The sequence below is a fragment of the Stegostoma tigrinum genome, chromosome 22 (assembly GCF_030684315.1).
Source record: "Stegostoma tigrinum isolate sSteTig4 chromosome 22, sSteTig4.hap1, whole genome shotgun sequence".
Taxonomy (NCBI): domain Eukaryota; kingdom Metazoa; phylum Chordata; class Chondrichthyes; order Orectolobiformes; family Stegostomatidae; genus Stegostoma; species Stegostoma tigrinum.
In genome coordinates this window covers 57,020,327-57,040,988 of record NC_081375.1, presented here as the reverse complement: position 1 = coordinate 57,040,988, position 20,662 = coordinate 57,020,327, and the positions used below count along the sequence as shown (strand labels likewise).

General features: G+C 43.1%; 1 protein-coding gene across 4 annotated transcripts in view; it reads right to left on the bottom strand.

Annotated features, from left to right (window-relative positions):
* Nucleotides 1-20,662, bottom strand: part of LOC132210882 (uncharacterized) — a 350,749-nt gene that overhangs the window by 275,591 nt on the left and 54,496 nt on the right. For all 4 annotated transcript variants that reach the window (XM_059653854.1, XM_059653853.1, XM_059653851.1 and 1 more), the window contains exon 2: nt 12,824-13,001. In XM_059653854.1, coding sequence (XP_059509837.1) covers nt 12,824-12,910 — 87 coding nt within the window. In that variant the 5' untranslated portion in view covers nt 12,911-13,001. The remainder of the gene's footprint in view (nt 1-12,823; nt 13,002-20,662) is intronic.

The following is a 20,662-nucleotide window of genomic DNA, read 5'->3' as shown; positions in this document are numbered from 1 at the left end:
ATTGCAGTTTCTGAATTGATTGCAGTTCGTTGAATAGATTTGGAGTAAAAAGTTCATCTTGTTCAGGGTGATTGTTGGATTGCTGGAAAAACCTGATTGGCTCTTCAATGCTCTTTGAGCAAAAGAAAACTGCAATTGTTACATAATAAAGTGTGGAGCTGGGTGAACACAGCAGGCCAAGCAGCACCTCAGGGGCAAAAATCTGACGTTTCGGGCCTAGACCCTTCATCAGAAAAACGGTCTCAGCCCGATGAAGGTTCCAGGCCCGAAACGTCAGCTTTTGTGCTCCTAAGATGCTGCTTGGACTGCTGTGTTCATCCAGCTTCACACCTTGTTATCTCAGATTCTCCAGCATCTGCAGTTCCCGTTATCTCTGATGCAATTGTTACATCGTCTGATTTCAATGGGACTCTAGAGCTGACTCTTAACAGGACTTTTGAAATGGTTTAGAAGCCATGGAGGCAGTTTCAAAACCATCTCCTCAAAACTCATGGGCAATGAATGCAAGCCTTATCTCCCATTCTGTGTAAGCATTTAACTCAATCTCATTCCTTGGGACCCCTGCTGGACGTTAATGTGTGATGTGTCTAATCTCAGGCTGAATGGTGTTATCGTTACAATTTTCTTTCTTTATTCATGGCATGTGCTCGCTGCTGACTTGACCAGCATTTATTGCCCATCCCTAAATACCTCGTAGAAGGTGATGGTGAACTGCCATCCGGAACCACTGCAGTTCTTGCGTAGACGAATCCGACAATGCTGCTAGGAAGGGAGTTCTAGGAATTTGACCCAGTGAGACTGAAGGAAGAGCAGTATATTTCCAAGTCAAGATGGTGAGGGGCTTAGGCGGGGACTTGCATCTGCAGATGTTCCCTTGTGTCTACTGTCCTTATCCTTCTAGATAGTAGGGGTCATAGGTGTAGAAGGTGTGTGCTGGAGCAACCTTAGTGAATTTACGCAGTGCATCCTGTAGATGGTACACACTGCTCCATCTTTGCGTCAATGGTAAATGGAGTTCATGTTGAAGGTGGTGATTCTGATGCCATCAAGCAGGCTGCTTTGTCCTGGATGGTGTAAAGCTTCATGTGTGTTGCTGGGGAGCTGTATCCACCCAGGCAAGCAGATAGTATTCTATCGCACTCCTGAACTGAGCCTTACAGATGGTGGTCAGGCACTGGCAGAGGGCATGAGGTGAGTTACTCACTGCAGAATTCCCAGCCTCTGATCTGTTTTTATAGTCACAATATTTACATAGCTGGTCCACGTCCAATTTCTAGTTAATGATATCACTCGGGATGTTGATCGTGAGGGATTCAGTGACGGTAATATCATTGATTTTTCAGGGGTAATGGTTAGATTTTCACTTATTGGAGATGGTCATTCCTGACACTTGTGTGGCGCCCATGCTACTTGCCATTTACTTACCGAGTGTGGACCTTGTCCAGGTCTTGCTGCAAATGGGCATTTCAGTATCTGGAGCATTACAAATGCTGCTCAACAGTGCGTAATCATCAGCAAACATCCCACCTATGACCTTAGAATGGAAGGATATCCTCAATGTGAAAATGGGACTCGAGGAGCTCTTGTCTTAAACTAGATACAGGTTATTACACGACAGTAACCAAGTAGAAGTTGCATTGGAATGATAAACATTGTTTCAAACATTATGAGCAAGTCTTAGAAGGTAGAAAAGTCTCCTTTGAGATCCAGACCCATTCTCACGGCCCAGGTCCTTATGACATTATCATAATAGGGGAAGCTTAATCAATACTGACTCTTTTGGAACTAAACATAGTGATTCCTGAATGGATTGAGCAGCACTCACGAAATAAAAGTGAGGAACTACTTCTTTGCCTCTGGATTCTTTGCAATGAAATGGGAATTAATTAAATACCAAGGTGTGGTCACTGTCCATCTGTCCCAGCAGAACGGGCCAGAATTTCAAGAATTTCAGTGAAAATGTCATGATTCAAAAAAATTACATTGTGCATATCTTTGATAAAACTATCCACAAGGGGAAGTAGATCCACAATCTGTTCACCATTTTTGGTTCAGTTTATCATATGAATGAACATAGAACAGAGAACATTACAGCACAGGCAGTTCGGCCTTCGATGCTGTGCTGACCTGTCATACCGATCTCAAGCCCATCTAAACTACACTATTCCATGTACGTCCATATGCTTGTCCAATGATGACTTAAATGTACCTAAAGTTGGCGAATCTACTACCGTTGCAGGCAAAGCATTCCATTCCCTTACTACTCTCTGAGTAAAGAAACTACCTCTGACATCTGTCCTATATCTTTCACTGCTCAACTTAAAGCTATGCCCCCCGTGCTCGCTGTCACCATCCTTGGAAAAAGGCTCTCCCTATCCACCCTGTCTAACCCTCTGATTATTTTATATGTTTCAATTAAGTCCCCTCTCAACCTTCTTCTCTCTGACGAAAACAGCCTCAAGTCCCTCAGCCTTTCCTCGTAAGACCTTCCCTCCATACGAGGCAACATCCTAGTAAATCTCCTCTGCACCCTTTCCTAAGCTTCCACATCCTTCTTATAATGTGGTGACCAGAACTGCACACAATACTCCAAGTGCGGCCGCACCAGAGTTTTGTACAGCTGCAGCATAACCTCTTGGTTCCGGAACTCGATCCCTCTGTTAATAAAAGCTTCAACACTGTGTGCCTTCTTAACACCCCTGTCAACCTGGGTGGCAACTTTCAAGGATCTGTGTACATGGACACCGAGATCTCTCTGCTCATCTGCACTACTAAGAATCTTAGCCCAGTACTTTGCATTCCGGTTACTCCTACCAAAGTGCATCACCTTACACTTGTCCACGTTAAACTCCATTTGCCACCTCTCAGCCCAGCTCTGCAGCTTATCTATGTCTCTCTGTAACCTACAACATCCTTCTTCACGATCCACAACTCCACCGACCTTAGTGTCGTCTGCAAATTTACCAACCCATCCTTCTACGCCCTCATCCAAGTCATTTACAAAAATGACGAACAACAGTGGACCCAACACCCACCCTTGCGGTACACCACTAGTTACTGGACTCTAGGATGAACATTTCCCATCAACCACCACCCTCTGTCTTCTTTCAGCAAGCTAATTTCTGATCCAAACTGCTATATCTCCCACAATCCCATTCCTTCACATTTTGTACAATAGCCTACTGTGGGGACCCTTATCGAACGCCTTGCTCAAATCCATATACTCCACATTAACCGGTTTACTCTCATCTACCTGTCTGGTCACCTTCTCAAAGAACTCAATAAGGTTTGTGAGGCACGACCTACCCTTCACAAAACCATGCTGACTATCTCTGATCAAATTATTCTTTTCTAGATGATTATAAATCTTATCTCTTATAACCTTTTCCAACACTTAAACAACTGAGGTAAGGCTCACTGGTCTACAATTACCAGGGTTGTCTCTACTCCCCTTCTTGAACAGGGGAACCACATTTGCTATCCTCCAGTCATCTGGCACTATTCCTGTAGACAATGACGATTAAAGATCAATGCCAAAGGCTCGGCAATCTCCTCCCTGGCTTCCCAGAGGATCCTAGGATAAATTCCATACGGCCCAGGGGTCTTATCTATCTTCACACTCTGTAGGATTTCTCATACCTCTTCCTTGTGAACCTCAATCCCACCTAGTCTAGTAGCCTGTATCTCAGTATTCTCCTCGACAACATTGTCGTTTTCTAGAGTGAATACTGTTGAAAAATATTCATTTCGTGCTTCCCCTATCTGCTCTGATTCCAGACACAACTTCCCACGACTATCCTTGATTGGCCCTAATCTTACGCTCGTCATTCTGTTATTCCTTAAGTACCTATAGAAAGCCTTAGGGTTTACCCTGATCCTATCCGCCAGCAACTTCTCATGTCTCCTCCTGGCTCTTCTGAGCTCTCTCTTTAGGTCTTTCCTGGCTACCTTGTAACCCTCAAGCACCCTAACTGAGCCTTCACATCTCATCCTAACATAACAAAGTGTGAAGCTGGATGAACACAACAGGCCAAGCAGCATGTCAGGAGCACAAAAGCTGACGTTTCAGGCCTAGACCCTTCATCTAGACCCTTCATTTTACGCCTGAAACATCAGCTTTTATGCTCCTGAGATGCTGCTTGGCCTGCTGTGTTCATCCAGCTTCACACTTTGTTATCTTGGATTCTCCAGCATCTGCAGTTCCCATTATCACTCATCCTAACATAAGCCTTCTTCTTCCTCTTGACCAGAGATTTCACTTCCTTCGTAAACCACAGCTCCCACGCTCTATAGCTTCCTCCCTGCCTGACAGGTACATACTTATCGAGGACACACAGGAACTTTTCTTTGAATAAGCTCCACATTTCTAATGTGCCCATCCCCTGCGGTTTCCTTCCCCATCCTATGCTCCCTAAATCTTGCCTAATCTCATCGTAATTGCCTTTCCCCTAGCTGGAACTCTTGCCCAGTGGTATACACCTATCCCTTTCCATCACTAAAGTAAACATAACAGAATTGTGATCGCCATCACCAAAGTGCTCACCTACTTCCAAATCTAACAGCTGGCCGGGCTCATTACCCAGTACCAAATCTAATGTGGCTTCGCCCCTTGTTGGCCTGTCTACATACTGTGTCAGGAAGCCCTCCTGCACACACTGGACAAAAACTGACCCATCTATAGAACTCAAGCTATAGTGTTCCCAGTCAATATTTGGAAAGTTGAAGGCCCCCATGACAACTACCCTGTCTCTCTCACTCCTATCGAGAATCATCTTTGCTATCCTTTCCTCTACATATCTGGGACTATTCGGAGGCCGATAGAAAACTCCCAACAGGGTGACCTCTCCTTTCCTGTTTCTAACCTCAGCCCATACTACCTCAGTTGACGAGTCTCCAAACATCCTTTCTGCAACTGTAATACTGTCCTTGACCAACAATGCCACACCTCCCCCTCTTTTACCGTCTTTTCTGCTCTTACTGAAACATCTAAATCCCGGAAACTGCAACAACCATTCCTGTCCCTGCTCTATCCATGTCTCCGAAATGGCCACAACATCGAAGTCCCAGGTACTAACCCATGCTGCAAGTTCACCCACCATATTCCGGACGCTCCTGGCATTGAAGCAGACACACTTCAAACCAACTGCTTGCTTGCCGGTGCCGTCTTGCGGCCCTGAAACTTTATTTTGGACCTCCCTACTCTCAACCTTTTCTATGCTTGAACGACAATTTTGGTTCACATCCCCCTGCTGAATTAGCTTAAACCCACCTGTATAGCCTTAGTGAATTTCCCCCCCCCAGGATATCGGTACCCCTCTGGTTCAGGTGAAGACCATCTTGCTTGTAGAGGTCCCACCCACCCGAGAAAGACCCCCAATGCACCATCCCTGTAGCCACATGTTCAACTCCTCTCTCTCCCTAGCACGTGGCACGGGCAACAAACCAGAGACAACAACTCTGTTCATCCTAGCTCTAAGCTTCCATCCTAGCTCCCTGAATTTCTGCCTTAAATCCCCATCACTCTTCCTACCTATGTCGTAGGTGCCTATGTGGACCACGACTTGGGGCTGCTCCCCCTCCCACTTAAGGATCTCAGAAACATGATCAGAGACATCACGCACCCTGGCACCTGGGAGGCAACACACCAACCATGAATCTCACTTGTACCCACAGAACCTCCGATCTGTCCCCCTAACTATGGAGTCCCCAATGACTACTGCTCTGCTTCTCTTCCTCCTTCCCTTCTGAGCAGCAAGGACAGACTCTGTGCCAGAGACCTGTGCCCTGCTGCTTTCCCCTGGTAAGTCGTCCCCCCCAACAGTATCCAAAACGGTATACTTATTGTTGAGGGGAATGGCCATAGGGGATCCCTGCTCTGCCTGCCGGTTCCCTTACCGGCCCCTGACTGTAACCCATCTGCCTTTTTCTTGTACCTGAGGAGTGACTACCTCCCTGGAACTCCTCCCAATAACCCCCTCTGCCTCCCAAATGATCCGAAGTTCATCCAGCTCCAGCTCCAGTTCCCTAACGCGGTTTTCAAGGAGCTGGAGTTGGGTGCACTTCCCACAGATGTAGTCAGCAGGGACACTAGTGGTGACCCTTACCTCCCACATTCTGCAGGAGGAGCATTCAACTGCCCTGACCTCCGTTCCCATTATTCTAAATTCCCAAAGAGACTGATTAAAAATAAAGAATAAAAAATAAACTAGTTACCTTCTGTCGCACAGAACCTTTTTTTTTGGTTCGAGGAGGAGGATGGGTGGGAGACACTACCCGAGTAGTGTTTCGGGTAATGCAACCAACACAAATATATTCATATAAATATTATATATATGTAATATATAAAATATTATATGTATAAATATTATATACACAAATATAAATTAGTACATATAATTTCTCATTAGGTTTACCCATGAAACGAATTATCTTGGTTAATAGTGACTATGTAGAGTGTTTAAAGGAGTTTAAATTGCTTACTCCCTGTGCACAATGTCCACGAGCATTCATCAAATGCCACTTTAAACAGAAACACATGAGTTAACCACAATAATAGTGAAAACAATGCAAGGTACAATGGCTGGAATATTGAACTCTCATGTTAATGAAATAATAACTTACAACTAGCAGCAGCTAACCACTATTTCACAATACACAGTTCGAATGAGAAACACTCCACTTTCCATAGTGGAGAACAAATTTAAAACAACTATTGATCCAACTTTGTCCACGAAGACATTCTACGAATTCGGGAAATGTTTTCTGTGTGGTGTATTCCTGAGGAAGTTGATGCTAATAATGAAGCATCATTTCACTGAACTCTTGAACTTCCTGGTACGGTTACAGCCAGGAAACGTACAGATTTATCACCAATGCAGCACAGCAGGACAAGAAATGAGAATTGTTACGATTCCAGCTGCTTCAGCAAGTGGAATAGTCAAACCCCAGAATAAAACCTGCCTCGCTAGATCTTTTTCCCCTTTGTCAAACCTTGTGGTCTTTCACTGAAACATAAGCACATCAGACTACAGATTAGATTTTAACAATAAAACAGAAGTTTATTACATTGAAGAAATAAAATAAACCAAAATATCAAATACAGCAGTTTCAAAAATTTCAGAACACATTGCAAAAGAAAGTTACCCATGAGAACTTTCCCCTTGACTACTCACAAACTTAAAGCTTAGCCTTCCTCAGTTTTTTCATAGTCTGCAGAATTCGAACAAAATACTCGGGGTCTGAAAGATTCACAAATAATAACCCTTACTCTGAGACAACTTATTCCTTTAACTGTTCTAAACAATCGCCTTTTCTAGAGAGACTGTGCTTAATTCTGAAGTCAATGCTTAACAAACAGAGCTTGCAGTACAGAAACAGGCTCATGATGTTATCTATGTTTCACACAAGACTCTTTCTACCCCTTTTTAACCCTACCATCCCCTTTACCTCATGTGCTCCTCGAGCTTCCTCTTAAAAAGTATCTGTGCTATCATTTCAGCCACTCTTCCTGGTTCAAATTTTAACCACTTTCTGGGCAAAGTTGCTTCTCCTGAGTTTCCTGTTAGATTTATTAGTGGCTATGTAGCATCTATATTAATAAAACATTCTTCTATCTGGTCTCAAGAATGAAGCTCCAATAATGGAATTACGAGGTGTGAAGATTTGATAGAGTATAAAACTTGTGCTCTTTCCCCAACATTTTCCACTGAGGAATGAACAAGGAGAGTTCAAGAGCATCCCTGTTACATCCATTGATCAGGAGACTAAAATATCCATTAAACATTCAGTCGGCATTCCACAGCAGTAACACTGATCATATTGTAGTATTCCTCAGAGAGTTTCATGACTGATTCACTGAGAAGCAATCTTGGCGAGGTTTCTCAGTGGATATTATTCAGAATAAAGCGAACTGTTGCCTTCGGCTGTATTGGAAAGCTGCTGGTAATGGAACTGTTGAAAGCATTCACACCTTTTCTGGATCCATCTTTTATTCCTGTACTTATCTCATTGCTACACTTTTTGCGCTTTACAAAAGCATTTCCTTTGTCATTTAAAACAATGCAGTCTCTGTCTCTGTAACTTCTATCTCTGTCTAATTTTACATTGTTGCATTTTTCTTTATTCATTCACAAGATGAGGGCGTCACTGGTCAGGCAGCATTTATTGCCCATCCCTTATTGCCCAGAGGGCAGTTAAGAGTCAACCACATTGCTGTGGGTCTGGAGTCACATGTCGGGCAGACCAGGTAAGGAATGCAGTTTTCTTTCCTAAAGGACATCAGTGAACCTAGACAGGTTTTTCCAACAATCGACAATGGATTCACGGCCATCATTAGATTGTTAATTCCAAATATTTATTGAATTCAAATTCTACCATCTGCCGTGGTGAGTTTCGAACCCAGGTCCCCAAAACATTACTTGGGTTTCTGGATTAACAGTCCAGCGATAATATCACGAGACCATCGCCCCTCCTCCAACTTTTAGCTGCCTAGGCCCGAACCTCTGGAATTCCCTTCCCATGCCCCTCCATTTTCACTCTTTCCTCCTTAAAGCTGCCTTTTTGGCAATACTTTATGTCACTTGTCCTAATAACTACCGATTTGTAATTAAATACACTCAGTGTGGATTTGTTCACGGGTGATCACGTCTGGATAGTACAACAGCAAAATACTGCAAATGCTGGCAATCTAAAGTAAGACCAAAACACGCTGGAAATATTCAGCACAATGGACCTATCTTTGGACTTCTGATGACAGGTTAATGAAACATTAATTCTGTTTCTCTGTCCACAGACGCTGCCAGACCTTCTGAGCAGTTCTGGGATTTTCTGATTTCATTTGTGTCTGATGAACTTGATTCTATATTTGAATTGCAGGATTCATAGAATCCCTACAGGGTGCAAGCAGGCGATTCATCCCATCAAGTCAACACCAACCCTCCAAACAGCGTCCCATCCAACACATCCCCTATCCTATCCCTGTAACCCTTCATCTCCAATGGCTAATCCACCTAATCTACACGTCCCTGCACACTATGGGTAATTTCGCATAGGCAATTTAGCATGGCCAATCCACCTACCCTGCACATCTTTGGACTGTGGAAGGAAACCAGAGCACCTGGAGGAAGCCCACACAGACATGGTGAGAGTGTGCAAACTCCGCACAGACAGTCTCCTGAGGCTGGAATCAAACCCTGATCCCTGGTGCTGTGAGTCAGCAGTTCTAACCACAGAGTCACTATGCCGCACCAATTTGAATTGGTGTTAAAGAGGGTCAAGGAGAGTAGAGCATTTGATGCAGCTTACGTAGGTTTTAAGGTGGCTTTGGACTAGTTCCCACATGATGAATTGGTCAAAACAGAAAGTGGTGATGGAATCTGAAGGAAAGTAGCAAATGGAACAAAATAAACTCAGTGACTGCAGACAAAGGGTAATGCTCACTGTAGTTGTAGTTGAAAGGTCATTTCTATTGGGATTCCACAGGGTTCAGTATTGGGTCCTTTCCCTTTCGTGGTATAGAGCAAAGAAGCAAACTTAAGTTGCAGATGATAGACTAAAAATGAGTGCATGGTTGATAAAGAGGAAGAAAGCTGCAGACTTGGAATATAGTAACAATGGGCTGATCGGTTAACAGAAAGGGACAAATAGAATTTAATCCGCTGGAATGTGCAGTAAGGCATTTGGGGAGGGCAAACTAGTCAATAGGATACACAATAAATGATACAATACTGATCAGCTTAGAGGCACAGCGTATGTTTCCAGATACTGGGGGGAGCAATGAGCAGCACATGGTTTGCAACTCTATCAGCTACAAGTTCCCCTCCAAGTCATACTCTCAACTCAACTGGGGTCAGAACCAAGTATAATCTATCCTAGAAATGGAGACTGTTCAGAGTGGCTAAGGAAATAAGCTATTTTTGTGAAAGGGTGTAGTTAGTGAAACTTCCAGAGCTGGAATGTCTGGGGAGAACCGTGTGGATTAGTAAAACACTGAGGAAGTCTAAACTCTCAGTTGTGTGAATGGTGAAGGAGGAAGACCCCACAATTTGAGGGACAGAAACTGAGCAGAAGCAGTTAAATCTAACATGCAGATTTGATAGACAAAGAAAACCGCTCCAGATTGTTAAGTAACTGTAAAGTGACTGTTTTAGGGAGTACATGGGATGCTGTTTTGTTGTGTTTTGCAACCTTTCAAACTGTGTTATATAGTTAGTTTGGTTTGCTTTATTGTATTTTACTTTCTTTAGTGCAATGAACTGTTTTATTGTTAAAACCAAATGTGCAGCTTTGTGTGCTTATGTTTTAGTGAAAGGCTGCCACACTAAATTGAAGAAAAATTGATAATCAAGTCAGATTTCATTCTCGGATGTGGCCTGGCTTGTAACAACAGCAGCTGGAATCATAGCACCAGCAAAGGAAGAATAAATGAAAACACTTTGTTGGGAGCAGACTGTATAGTTTTCGACATTGTAGAAGAGAAAGAGGACTAACAGAGGTGCTTCTGATCCAGAAGGGAAACAACCAATGATTCTGTTGTGCACATTATTTGCCCAAAGACAAGCATTGAATACAAGTTAATTGTGCCCTTGGACACAGCACTGTTTTAGTAGGATATGAAATTTCACTTTAGAATCCATTTTCACTCGCAAATATTGATTGGGAGCACTATTTAATAAAGTGAATTTCTTCAACATCTTCAGAGCTGCATGTTTATCATTCGTATACATGGGAAATCTCAAATTCATTTTGCAGTTACATGAAAATAATGTACAAGGAAAGGAATTTAAACTCAGTATTTTGCACTTCAATTGAGCACAGGTCTTACTCATAAAAATCTCATCTCCTGAATCCCTCTCCAGAATTGATTAACAATGGATACTATATTCATTACAGACAGTATAGGAGATTTTCCGTGTTGTAGCCCATTCCGAAATCTAGGCAAAGCTTCTTGGCGCCTCGCTGCAGGAGTTAAAGATCTGGGGAAATTGCTACATCTTACATCCCTGCCTAGGGGATGCTTCAACATCATTTCCTAAGATAACCACATGTCCATATACATGTTTTCATATTGGGGAGGTCTAAACAGGACACAAACACCTCCAAGGGTATGCCAGCTGACGCCTACATTGAAAGCGTAACACTGAGAATGCTGGAAATCTGAAATAACAGCAAGCGCTGGAGAAACTCAACAGGCCTGGCAGAATTTATGGAGAGAAAAAGGCCGAATTTTACTGTCAGCTATACATCAGTGAGTAATACTATTTATTTCAGAGGAAAGGTGACCGGACCTGAAGCCTTAACTTTGATTTCTCTTCACAAATGCTGCCCAGACCGGCTGAGCTTTTTCAGCAACTTCTGTTTTTTGTCTCTTATTTACAGCATCCACAGTTCTTTTGGTTTTTAACACTATTTATTTCTTGAGTTGTAAGGTTTTTGGATTTAAGTTCTTGCCCACTGAGGTGAAAGCTATATCTAGCCCATGTAGTATGGTAGTAAAGGGATGGTGCACTGACTGTGGGGCTGCCTTATGGATGTGTGGTTAAACATTAAACATTCAGTAGGCATTCCACAGCAGTAACACTGATCATATTGTAGTATTCCTCAGAGAGTTTCATGGCTGATTCACTGAGAAGCAATCTTGGCTGAGGTTTCTCAGTGGATATTATTCAGAATAAAGCAACATGTTGTCTTCGGCTGTATTGGAAAGCTGCTGGTAATGGAACTGTTGAAAGCATTCACACCTTTTCTGGATCCATCTTTTATTCCTGTACTTATCTCATTGCTACACTTTTTGCGCTTTACAAAAGCATTTCCTTTGTCATTTAAAACAATGCAGTCTCTGTCTCTGTAACTTCTCTCTCTTGTTTAGAACAGTTAAAGTATTTTGTTCGAATTCTGCAGACTATGAAAAAACTGAGGAAGGCTAAGCTTTAAGTTTGTGAGTAGTCAAGGGGAAAGTTCTCATGGGTAACTTTCTTTTGCAATGTGTTCTGAAATTTTTGAAACTGCTATATTTGATATTTTGGTTTATTTTATTTCTTCAATGTAATAAACTTCTGTTTTATTGTTAAAATCTAATCTGTAGTCTGATGTGCTTATGTTTCAGTGAAAGACCACAAGGTTTGACAAAGGGGAAAAAGATCTAGCGAGGCAGGTTTTATTCTGGGGTTTGACTATTCCACTTGCTGAAGCAGCTGGAATCGTAACAATTCTCATTTCCTGTCCTGCTGTGCTGCATTGGTGATAAATCTGTACCTTTGTTTGCTCTCCCAGGTGGAAGTTAAAAAAATCACATGGTATTCTTTAGAGGAGAAACAGGTGAGATCTCACTGGAATCAACATTGCTAAAAGTGATTATCAGGTCATTATCACATTACAGTTTGTGGGAGCTCATGCAAGTAAATTTACTGTTTGTAGGAACTTATGTAAATACATTCTCTATGTTACAGCAGTGACTACACTTTGTCTGTTTCAAAGCACTTTGGTTTGTCCTTATTGGGGAATATCAATCAAGTCTGAATCCTATTTATATGTGTTTGGAACTAGGTCAGTGAGTTATAAATGTTCCGTTTAATTTTATGCTTAAAGCAATGATTAATTAACTACCGGATTATCCATTCCCCTTTCCCAATTTAACATAGAAACAGAGAAAATTGGACTGGGAGTAGGCCATTCAGTTCTTGAGCCTGCTCCACCATTAAATATGAGCATGCCTGCTCATTCCTGTTCCTGCTTTCTCCCCATATTCTTTGATCTCTTTAGCTCGAAGAACAATATCTAACTCTGTCTTAAAAATATTCAATGATAGAAAATTCCACTGGCTCACCATTCTCTTGGCGAAGACATTTCTCCTCATCTTCGTTCTACTGTGTATCCTTAGTCTGTGACCTTTGGTTCTGCAATCTCCAGTCATTAGGAACACCCTTCTTCACTTCCCCTCTCTGATACTCTCCAGCTCCACGCTGTGTTACCTCTGGCTCCAGCATCTGCAGTTCTTGCTATCTCTGAATGAGGACAGTCCAAAGAGAGTGTGTTAAGTGATATCGATGGGTTAAATGAGCAGGCAAAATATTTGGTAGATGACGTGTAATGTTTGAAAATGTGAGGTTGTCCAGTTTGGCAGGAAGTGTGGAGAAGCAGATTATTCAAATGGAGAGTGTCTGCAGAATGCCATGTTTCAGGGTGCTCTGGATGTCACTGTGCATGAATCACAAAACGTTATCATGTAGCTACAGCAAGTCTTGGGCAAGGGAAATGGGATGTTGGCTGTTATTGGAAGGAGGTTGAAAAGTAAAAGGAAGGATGACTTGCTGCAGCTATACGGGGCATTACTAGGTACAGTTTCCACTGTTCTTCCTGAAAGAAAATATACTTGCGCTGAAAGCAGTTCAGACAAGGTTTACTAGGCTGAATCCTGGGATAAATGGCATACAGCTGGATGAACACAGTAGACCAAGCAGCATCACAAGAGCAGGAAGGCTGACGTTTCAGGCCGAGACCGTTTTCTGATGAAGGGTCTAGGCCCGAAACATCAGTCTTCCTGCTCCTACGATGCTGCTTTGCCTGCTGTGTTCATCCAGCTCTACACCTTGTTATATCGGATTCTCCAGCATCTGTAGTTCCTATTATCCCTGGGATAAATGGATTGTCTTACAAGGAAAGTTGGAGCAGGTTGGGCTTATACTCATTGGAATTTAGAAGCACAAGAAGTCCCCTTGTTGGAATCTAAAGGACTTTAAGTGAGTGTGACTGGGTGGATGCCGAGATAAGGATTCCCCTCATGCAAGAATCTGAAAACAGGCAGCACAGACATAAAACGGGGAGTTTCCCATTTTGGATGGAGAGGAAGATAAGTTTTTTGTCTCCAAGGATCATTACTCTTAGTAATTATCTCTCCTAGACAGCAGTCAAGGCTGTGTCATTGATATTCAAGGTTTGCTTAGAGAGATGTTTCCTCTAATAAGGGAGACAAGGGATACTGAGGGGGGTCAGGAAGGAAATTGGAGTTCAGGCCACCACCAGATCATCCATGATCTTACTGACCGGAAGAGTTGAATAACCAACTCTTGCTGCCATTTCTTGTGATTTTATGGTTTTATTTCATCTCCCATCAGCTCACTGGCAGACAGATGAAACAGGAAACCCCAGATTATTAGGTTATTTAAAATGGTTAGTTGGATTTGCTCCAGCAATAATCCAGTGCAAACAGTGATTTAATTAAACCAAACATCTGTAATTCACTGGCTCAGTCCCAACAGAGTCTAACAGAATACTCCTCAAGTTATTAACTTTTGCATTTAAGACAGAGAGGTCGTTGGAAACAGTTATATCATTGTGATTAATTGCTAAAGTTGGCAGATGAAATCAAATATTCAATAGATCAATGCTACAAATTCTCCCTTAAGTTGTCAAGTACAAGCAGAGCTTTTAAACCAGTACATAGACCATATGCCATCATCATAAACACACTGGGTAACAGGCATGCCATCAGAATAATGAATGCAGTGCACAATCTGCCCATAATTTTACTCCAATACTTCCATTACCACACTCAGTCAAATGTATCCCACAAAGGAAGAACAAAAATGGGGTAACATTTTTGTACTGAGTAGTAATAGCTGGCATTTACAAAGCTTCCCAAGCCACACACATATCTCATTTGAGTTTAGATAGCTGAAAGGCACCTATGTGCCTTTCATTCCACAGGACATCTCAAACAGCCGTGCAGCCAATGAATTAAAATTAAAGCGTCAGGTAGAATTTAATATGTGCAACAGGGGTCTCAGTCCCCAGATCTGGAGAACAGACAGAAGTTCAGGCACCTCTACTGGGGAAACCTGCTGTATAAAGTGCCCATCAGGCAATGAAGTGGACACCATCGACACGCCCAAGGACGCTGTGAGTGGAAATATTGTCCTTGAGGGCTGCCAGCCAATGGGATCTTGGTAGCTCTCTACTGCCCATCAGCACCATTGGAAGAAGTGGCAGATGTTGGTGCTGCACCCACCTGAGTCCAAGTATCAACAAGGGAATCCCAGGCCAATGGGGAGTCAGGGTATGGTGATGGTTGGACTTGGTAGGGACAGTGGTTATCTGTGGTATCACTTCCTTATGCTGGTAATGTACATCAGGCACTGGGTGCGCTTGGACAAGGAATCTCCAGAGTCTGTTAGACTTGCTTTTTGGACACCCACATACCGACTCTCCGATGGAATTAATTATCCCTGGCCACTATGTTTCCTTTAACCAATATCTTTCAAGCAAACTAACCATCATGATCACACTGTTGTTAATGAGGAATTGTTGTCCATGACTTGGCTACATTACAACAACAACTACACTTCAAAAGTCATTAATTACCTGGAACATGCTATGAAACAGCCTGAGGTTGTGAAAGCAGCTATATAAATACATAGATTTATTCTTTAGCCACTGGTCCACTTGTTGTCGAGATGGGCACCAGTATCAGAAGCAAGGTAGCAGAAGATAAATATTTGAGGCCCATTGGTCAACTTCAATATTTAAACTTTGTAAGAAACCCTTAACAGAGGTCACAGATTTGACGTAATCAACAAAATCTGCAGGGAGGGAATGTGAGGTGGTTGGTTTTCAACAAAGTTATTATGAACTAGAATTAACTGCCTTAATGTTTTAAATTTATTTTATTTATTTATTCACAGGGTATGGGCATCGCTGGTAGGACCAACAATTACTCCCCATCCCTAATTTCCCTGGAGAAGATGGTAGTGAGCTGCTTTCCTGAACATCACGGGTAGAGACACTCACAGAGCTACGGCGAAGGGAGTTCCGGGATTTTAACCCAGTGACAGTGAAGGAACAGAGATAAATTTCCAAGTCAGATTGGTGACAGGCTTGGAGGGGAACTTGCAGGTGGTGGTGTTCCCATATATCTGCTGCTCTTCTCCTTCTAGATATATAAGGTGCAACTTGGAAGGTGCAGTCTAAGGAGTCTTGGCAAGTTGCTGCAGGGCGTCTTGTAGCAGGTACAAGCCACTGTCTCTGTGGCGATGGTGAAGGGAGTGAATGTTTGCAATGGTTGACGAGGTGCCAATCAAGTGGGGTGCTTTGTGCTGGATAGTGTCGAGCTTCCTGGGTGTTGTTGGAACCGCACCCATCCAGGCAAGTGGAGAATATTACTTTACTTTCCTGATTTATTGTTAGCTGATGGCGTTGAGGATGTGGATTGTCTGCTCTAGAATACCCAGCCTCTGACTTGTGCTTGGAGCCATGGTATTTATTCATCCAGTTCAATTTCTAGTTACCAATAGTCACTAAGTTGTTGGTAGTGGGGGTTGAATGTGTCACTGTATATCAAGGGGAAAAACTTAGATTTTGTCTTGCCATTTATCAGCCCAAGTCTGAATGTTTTACTTGGTCTTGTTGCATTTGACCATGGACTGTTTCCATACCCAAGGAGTCACGAATGGTGCTGAACATTGTACAACCATTAGCGAACATCCCCACTTCTGACCATATGAGGGAGGGAAGGTGATTGATGAAGCAGCGGAAGATGGTTGGGTCTAGGATACTACCCCGAACGTAATGAAAGCTGATTTTATCATAACTGTCACTGGAATTGGGTAAACACACAAAAAGAATAAAACAGCAGGGCTCTGGGGTCAGAACAGCACATGTGGGTCTAATTACACAGCTCATATAAAGAGCCAGCAGTGCACGATGGGCTGAATAGCTTCCTGTTGTGCTGCATCATTCTATTCTATAGGTAAACCTGCTTCTGATAAAAATTCTTAGTTTGTCCGGGTGTATGAACCAATTAATCTCTTAGACGAACATCTACCTTGTCGTTGCCCGGCACTGTGGGCCTTCACCTTTCACTGTGATTTTGTAATCTTCTTTAAAATCTACTTTATGATTGAAGATAAAGTTGTCTTCCCTATTTCCTGTCTGACACTTCACATGGAACATTTACAATATCTTTAGCAACTGAGGTATCGTATCTTCCTACCAATTTTCCTTTGGCTCCAGTCCAGATTGTACAAGCTCAGCTAAGTTTACAGCTTTCCCCCCACTCTCAGCCTGCTCCAGGCAATTCATCACATCCAATACTGGGCTGCACAATTAAGTTACATTAGCAGTGGATATTCCCATATGGTCTGAGTGAGACAACCAAGGAAAAGATGCATAGTGCACTGCCTCACAATCTTGTCAGAAATAACATGGTGCCCAACCCATCCATAGGGGATAATCGATGTACAGCAACAGCCTATTGGAGGCATGAGGTTTCCCTGTGATGAACCTTTGCTAATTGGCTGAAAAGGCCAATCCTTCAGAAGCAAGTTCGAGCACAGGAGGCACATGAACCTGCCAAGTGATGTTGTGGATTGCTATTTGTGCCAGGCTGTAGTAGCCACTGGTCATCATGGTGCTGTGTGCCAGCTCACACATCGTACCATTATCATCCTCTCTGGTTTAAACATCTTGTTTCAAGAGACAATGCAGCACTCACTTGGCCAGGGGCAGGGGCAGTAATCTGTAGGCCCCAGTGTCACACGTGGCCTAGGACCCCAGCCCAAGCACAGCAGGCTCCCCGCAACCCACACCCAGTTAATTAGCCCCTGATATACCTCAGTGTCCTGGGACCTGCCCTCAGTCCAGGCCAGCAGTATCAGCATGGACTTTCTGAACCAAGTGTGTGAAGTGGAGCTTGGACTTGTAACCTTCTGAATTAGAGTCAAAAGTGTTACAGACTGAGCCACAGCTAACAATAAGGCCAACAGCTGTCATTAATAAATTCTGCCTTAGCACCACACCTCTCAGTCATCAATCACTGAACGAATTATGTTGGAGGATTGGTTTACTAGCTCAATTAATGGGCTGAATTTTACAGTCCACATCTTCTAGACAGCATATTTTTGGAGGGAAGCAATTTCCAAAAGATATGTCAAGTGGCTAGTCCATTGCCTTCCCACCCATCCCAACCTGGTCCCCATCTTATTGGTGGAGGTTTGAGGGTGGGCAGGGTGGTCAGTGAGGACCCAATAGACTACCTGCTCTTAGACCTACTGAAGCCCTTCAGTGGCCAACTGTAACTTGACTCAGGCCCTCCATCCTTTCTATACTGGCCATCCAGGTCCCCTTGGAGAGGGAGCTCGCAATGTCCAACAATACTCTCAGTGCCTTTAGAGAGAGGTGGGCACTGCAGGGGAGATGCTGCTTTATCTCCCCCAAAAACTCCATTCTGCTTTTGTTCCTTCCCTTGCTCCCTACCTCCACACTTGTTGATAGTTTGCATTTTCCTCAATGGCCTCGGCAATGTAAACATCTAAATGTAAACATCTTTTACTAGTGGTGGTTACTGTTTAAAAAGGAAAACAAAACAAAAGTTAAAGTGATTTGGTGGTGGAAAAATCACTCAGCCGTGGGTGATAGTACTTCTGAGCATAAAAATATACACTGATCAGGAGTAGGGTCAGCAAGCTGTTTATCACCAGCTTTGGTGAAAAGGAAAGGAGGAAGAAGATTACTTCTTGTACCCTGTATGCAACAGAGGCCGTTTCCCCCTACTTTATGATCTTGTCCACCCAACCTGCTTCCTACATTCCCATCTGGCCTTCAAAATCCAACAAGTCCGCCCTCTCCCCACTTACACCGCTGACGGACTCATCGCCCAGGCTAGCCTCCCTGATCTCTCTCCATCCATAACTCTTTCAGAGAATGTCTCCAGTGTGAAAACAGGCCCTTCCGCCCAACATGTCCACACTGACCCTCAGAGCAACCCACCCAGACCCATCCCCAATAACACACCTAGTCTACACATCCCTGAACACTACGGGCAATTTAGTATGGCCAATCCACCAAGCCTGCACATCTTTGGACTGTAGGAGGAAACCGGAGCACCCAGAGGAAACCCACGCAGACACAGGGAGAATGTGCAAACTCCGCACAGACAGTCGCCTGAGGGTGGAATCAAACATGGGTCCTTGGCGCTGTGAGGCAGCAATGCTAACCACTGTGCCACTCACTAAGGCCAACTCAGGATCTAACAACCCCGGGATCCCAGTTTGGTGGACAACAAACAGTTCTGCTGGGACTAGCATATCTACCAGGTCATTGTCCAGCAACTCCTGAGGAGTGAAAGCCCAATGCCACATTATACAGGCCCCTGGCAGTGGAATACAGTCACCGGACTGCCTCATTTCATGGTGGTCCATTCATGAATCATTTTCAGTATCCACGTTTTCCTATTGTTCACATTCTAATGCCCATTGAAACACGGAGTGACCATTCGATCCCGGTGTCTGACTGATTGGTACTTTAACATCATCTGTGTTAACTAGTTCAATATCTTTGAAAACTCTTACCTGACAGATAACCTCAGTCTTGAAAATATCACCTGCTGCAGCGTTTCGAAGGAGAAGCTTCCAGAATTCCACTGCCCTCGGTGCAACTGAAGAAAACAATGAAACCTCTTTCTCCCCTGTCACTGGTCTCTGTTGTCATTAGCGGATTTGTAACTAAGTTTCAATCCGCTTTGAGAGGATCGTGGCAACAAGGACCTCGCAGGAGATTGGCTGATAATTGCAACTGAAACAGATCCCAAGGAAAACACGGCATCTTTACTGAAAGATCTTTAAGGAGCCAGCCAGCCTAGAGTGTGACAGAGCTAAAGGGAAAACAGCGCAGACCATTCAAAATACAATCGCTTCTCATGATTGCAGAGTTCTTGTATCAGACGAATGAGCTTCAAGGGCTTGCAAAGGCTTTTGTCATTGCTGGCATACCTCAAATGGCAATAAGATAAGCTTCTAAAGTAGAAATCACCACTAACGCCTTCGATGTACATAAACACATAACGAAGTCTTGGTGCTCGACAGTCTTCATCTTGAAGATGAGAGTAATCCGGCCTATTTGTATATCAAGTGTAGTTCAAGACCTTCATTTTGATATTGTGTTTGACTTATTACAACATGATGAAAGACCATTCAACAGCGCATAATTCAGTAAAATTATGATTCCTATCAAAACTGTTGAGTCGGCAGGATCATATTACATTCATATATTGAGAGGCGCTGCCAGCATAAATGTTAAATAGGACACACTATTCAAAGAAAAAAAAATTGAGAAGTCGATTTGGCGTGACCTCGAGCAGACTGTAGCTTGCCCTTGTAGCACTTAGTCTTTCAGTGTACAATCTGGCCTGCATTTCAGAACATCTCATTCAGTCATCAACTGATATTGGATTCTGACTCACAAATGATTTGAAAGTGTTTCAAAGTCTAAAAAGTGCTGCAGATACTAAATAATGAAAAGGAAGCTCGGGATTTATGCGCGCGTAAGTGCAACAATGCGCTGTAGCATTTGAATTTGCCGTTCCACTCAACAAACAGTTAATAATATTGCAGAACTCCTATTTCCTTTAGGCAGTGGAACTGCTTTGGCATTGAAAAGATCAAGTTAAACATTTCTACAGATAAGTTTCAAGATATTTCTGCACAAGAATTGACTCTCCCAGGATTCAATATTTATGCTTTACATCATGATGTGCATTATGTAACAACAACATATCACTAGAATGGAACTGGAATAAAAAGGGGAATGTCAAACTAAAGACACGGTATTAGGAGATTTGCCTGCATGCTGTTTATTGACTGGAACAAGCATGATGGGCTGATTGGCCTCCACC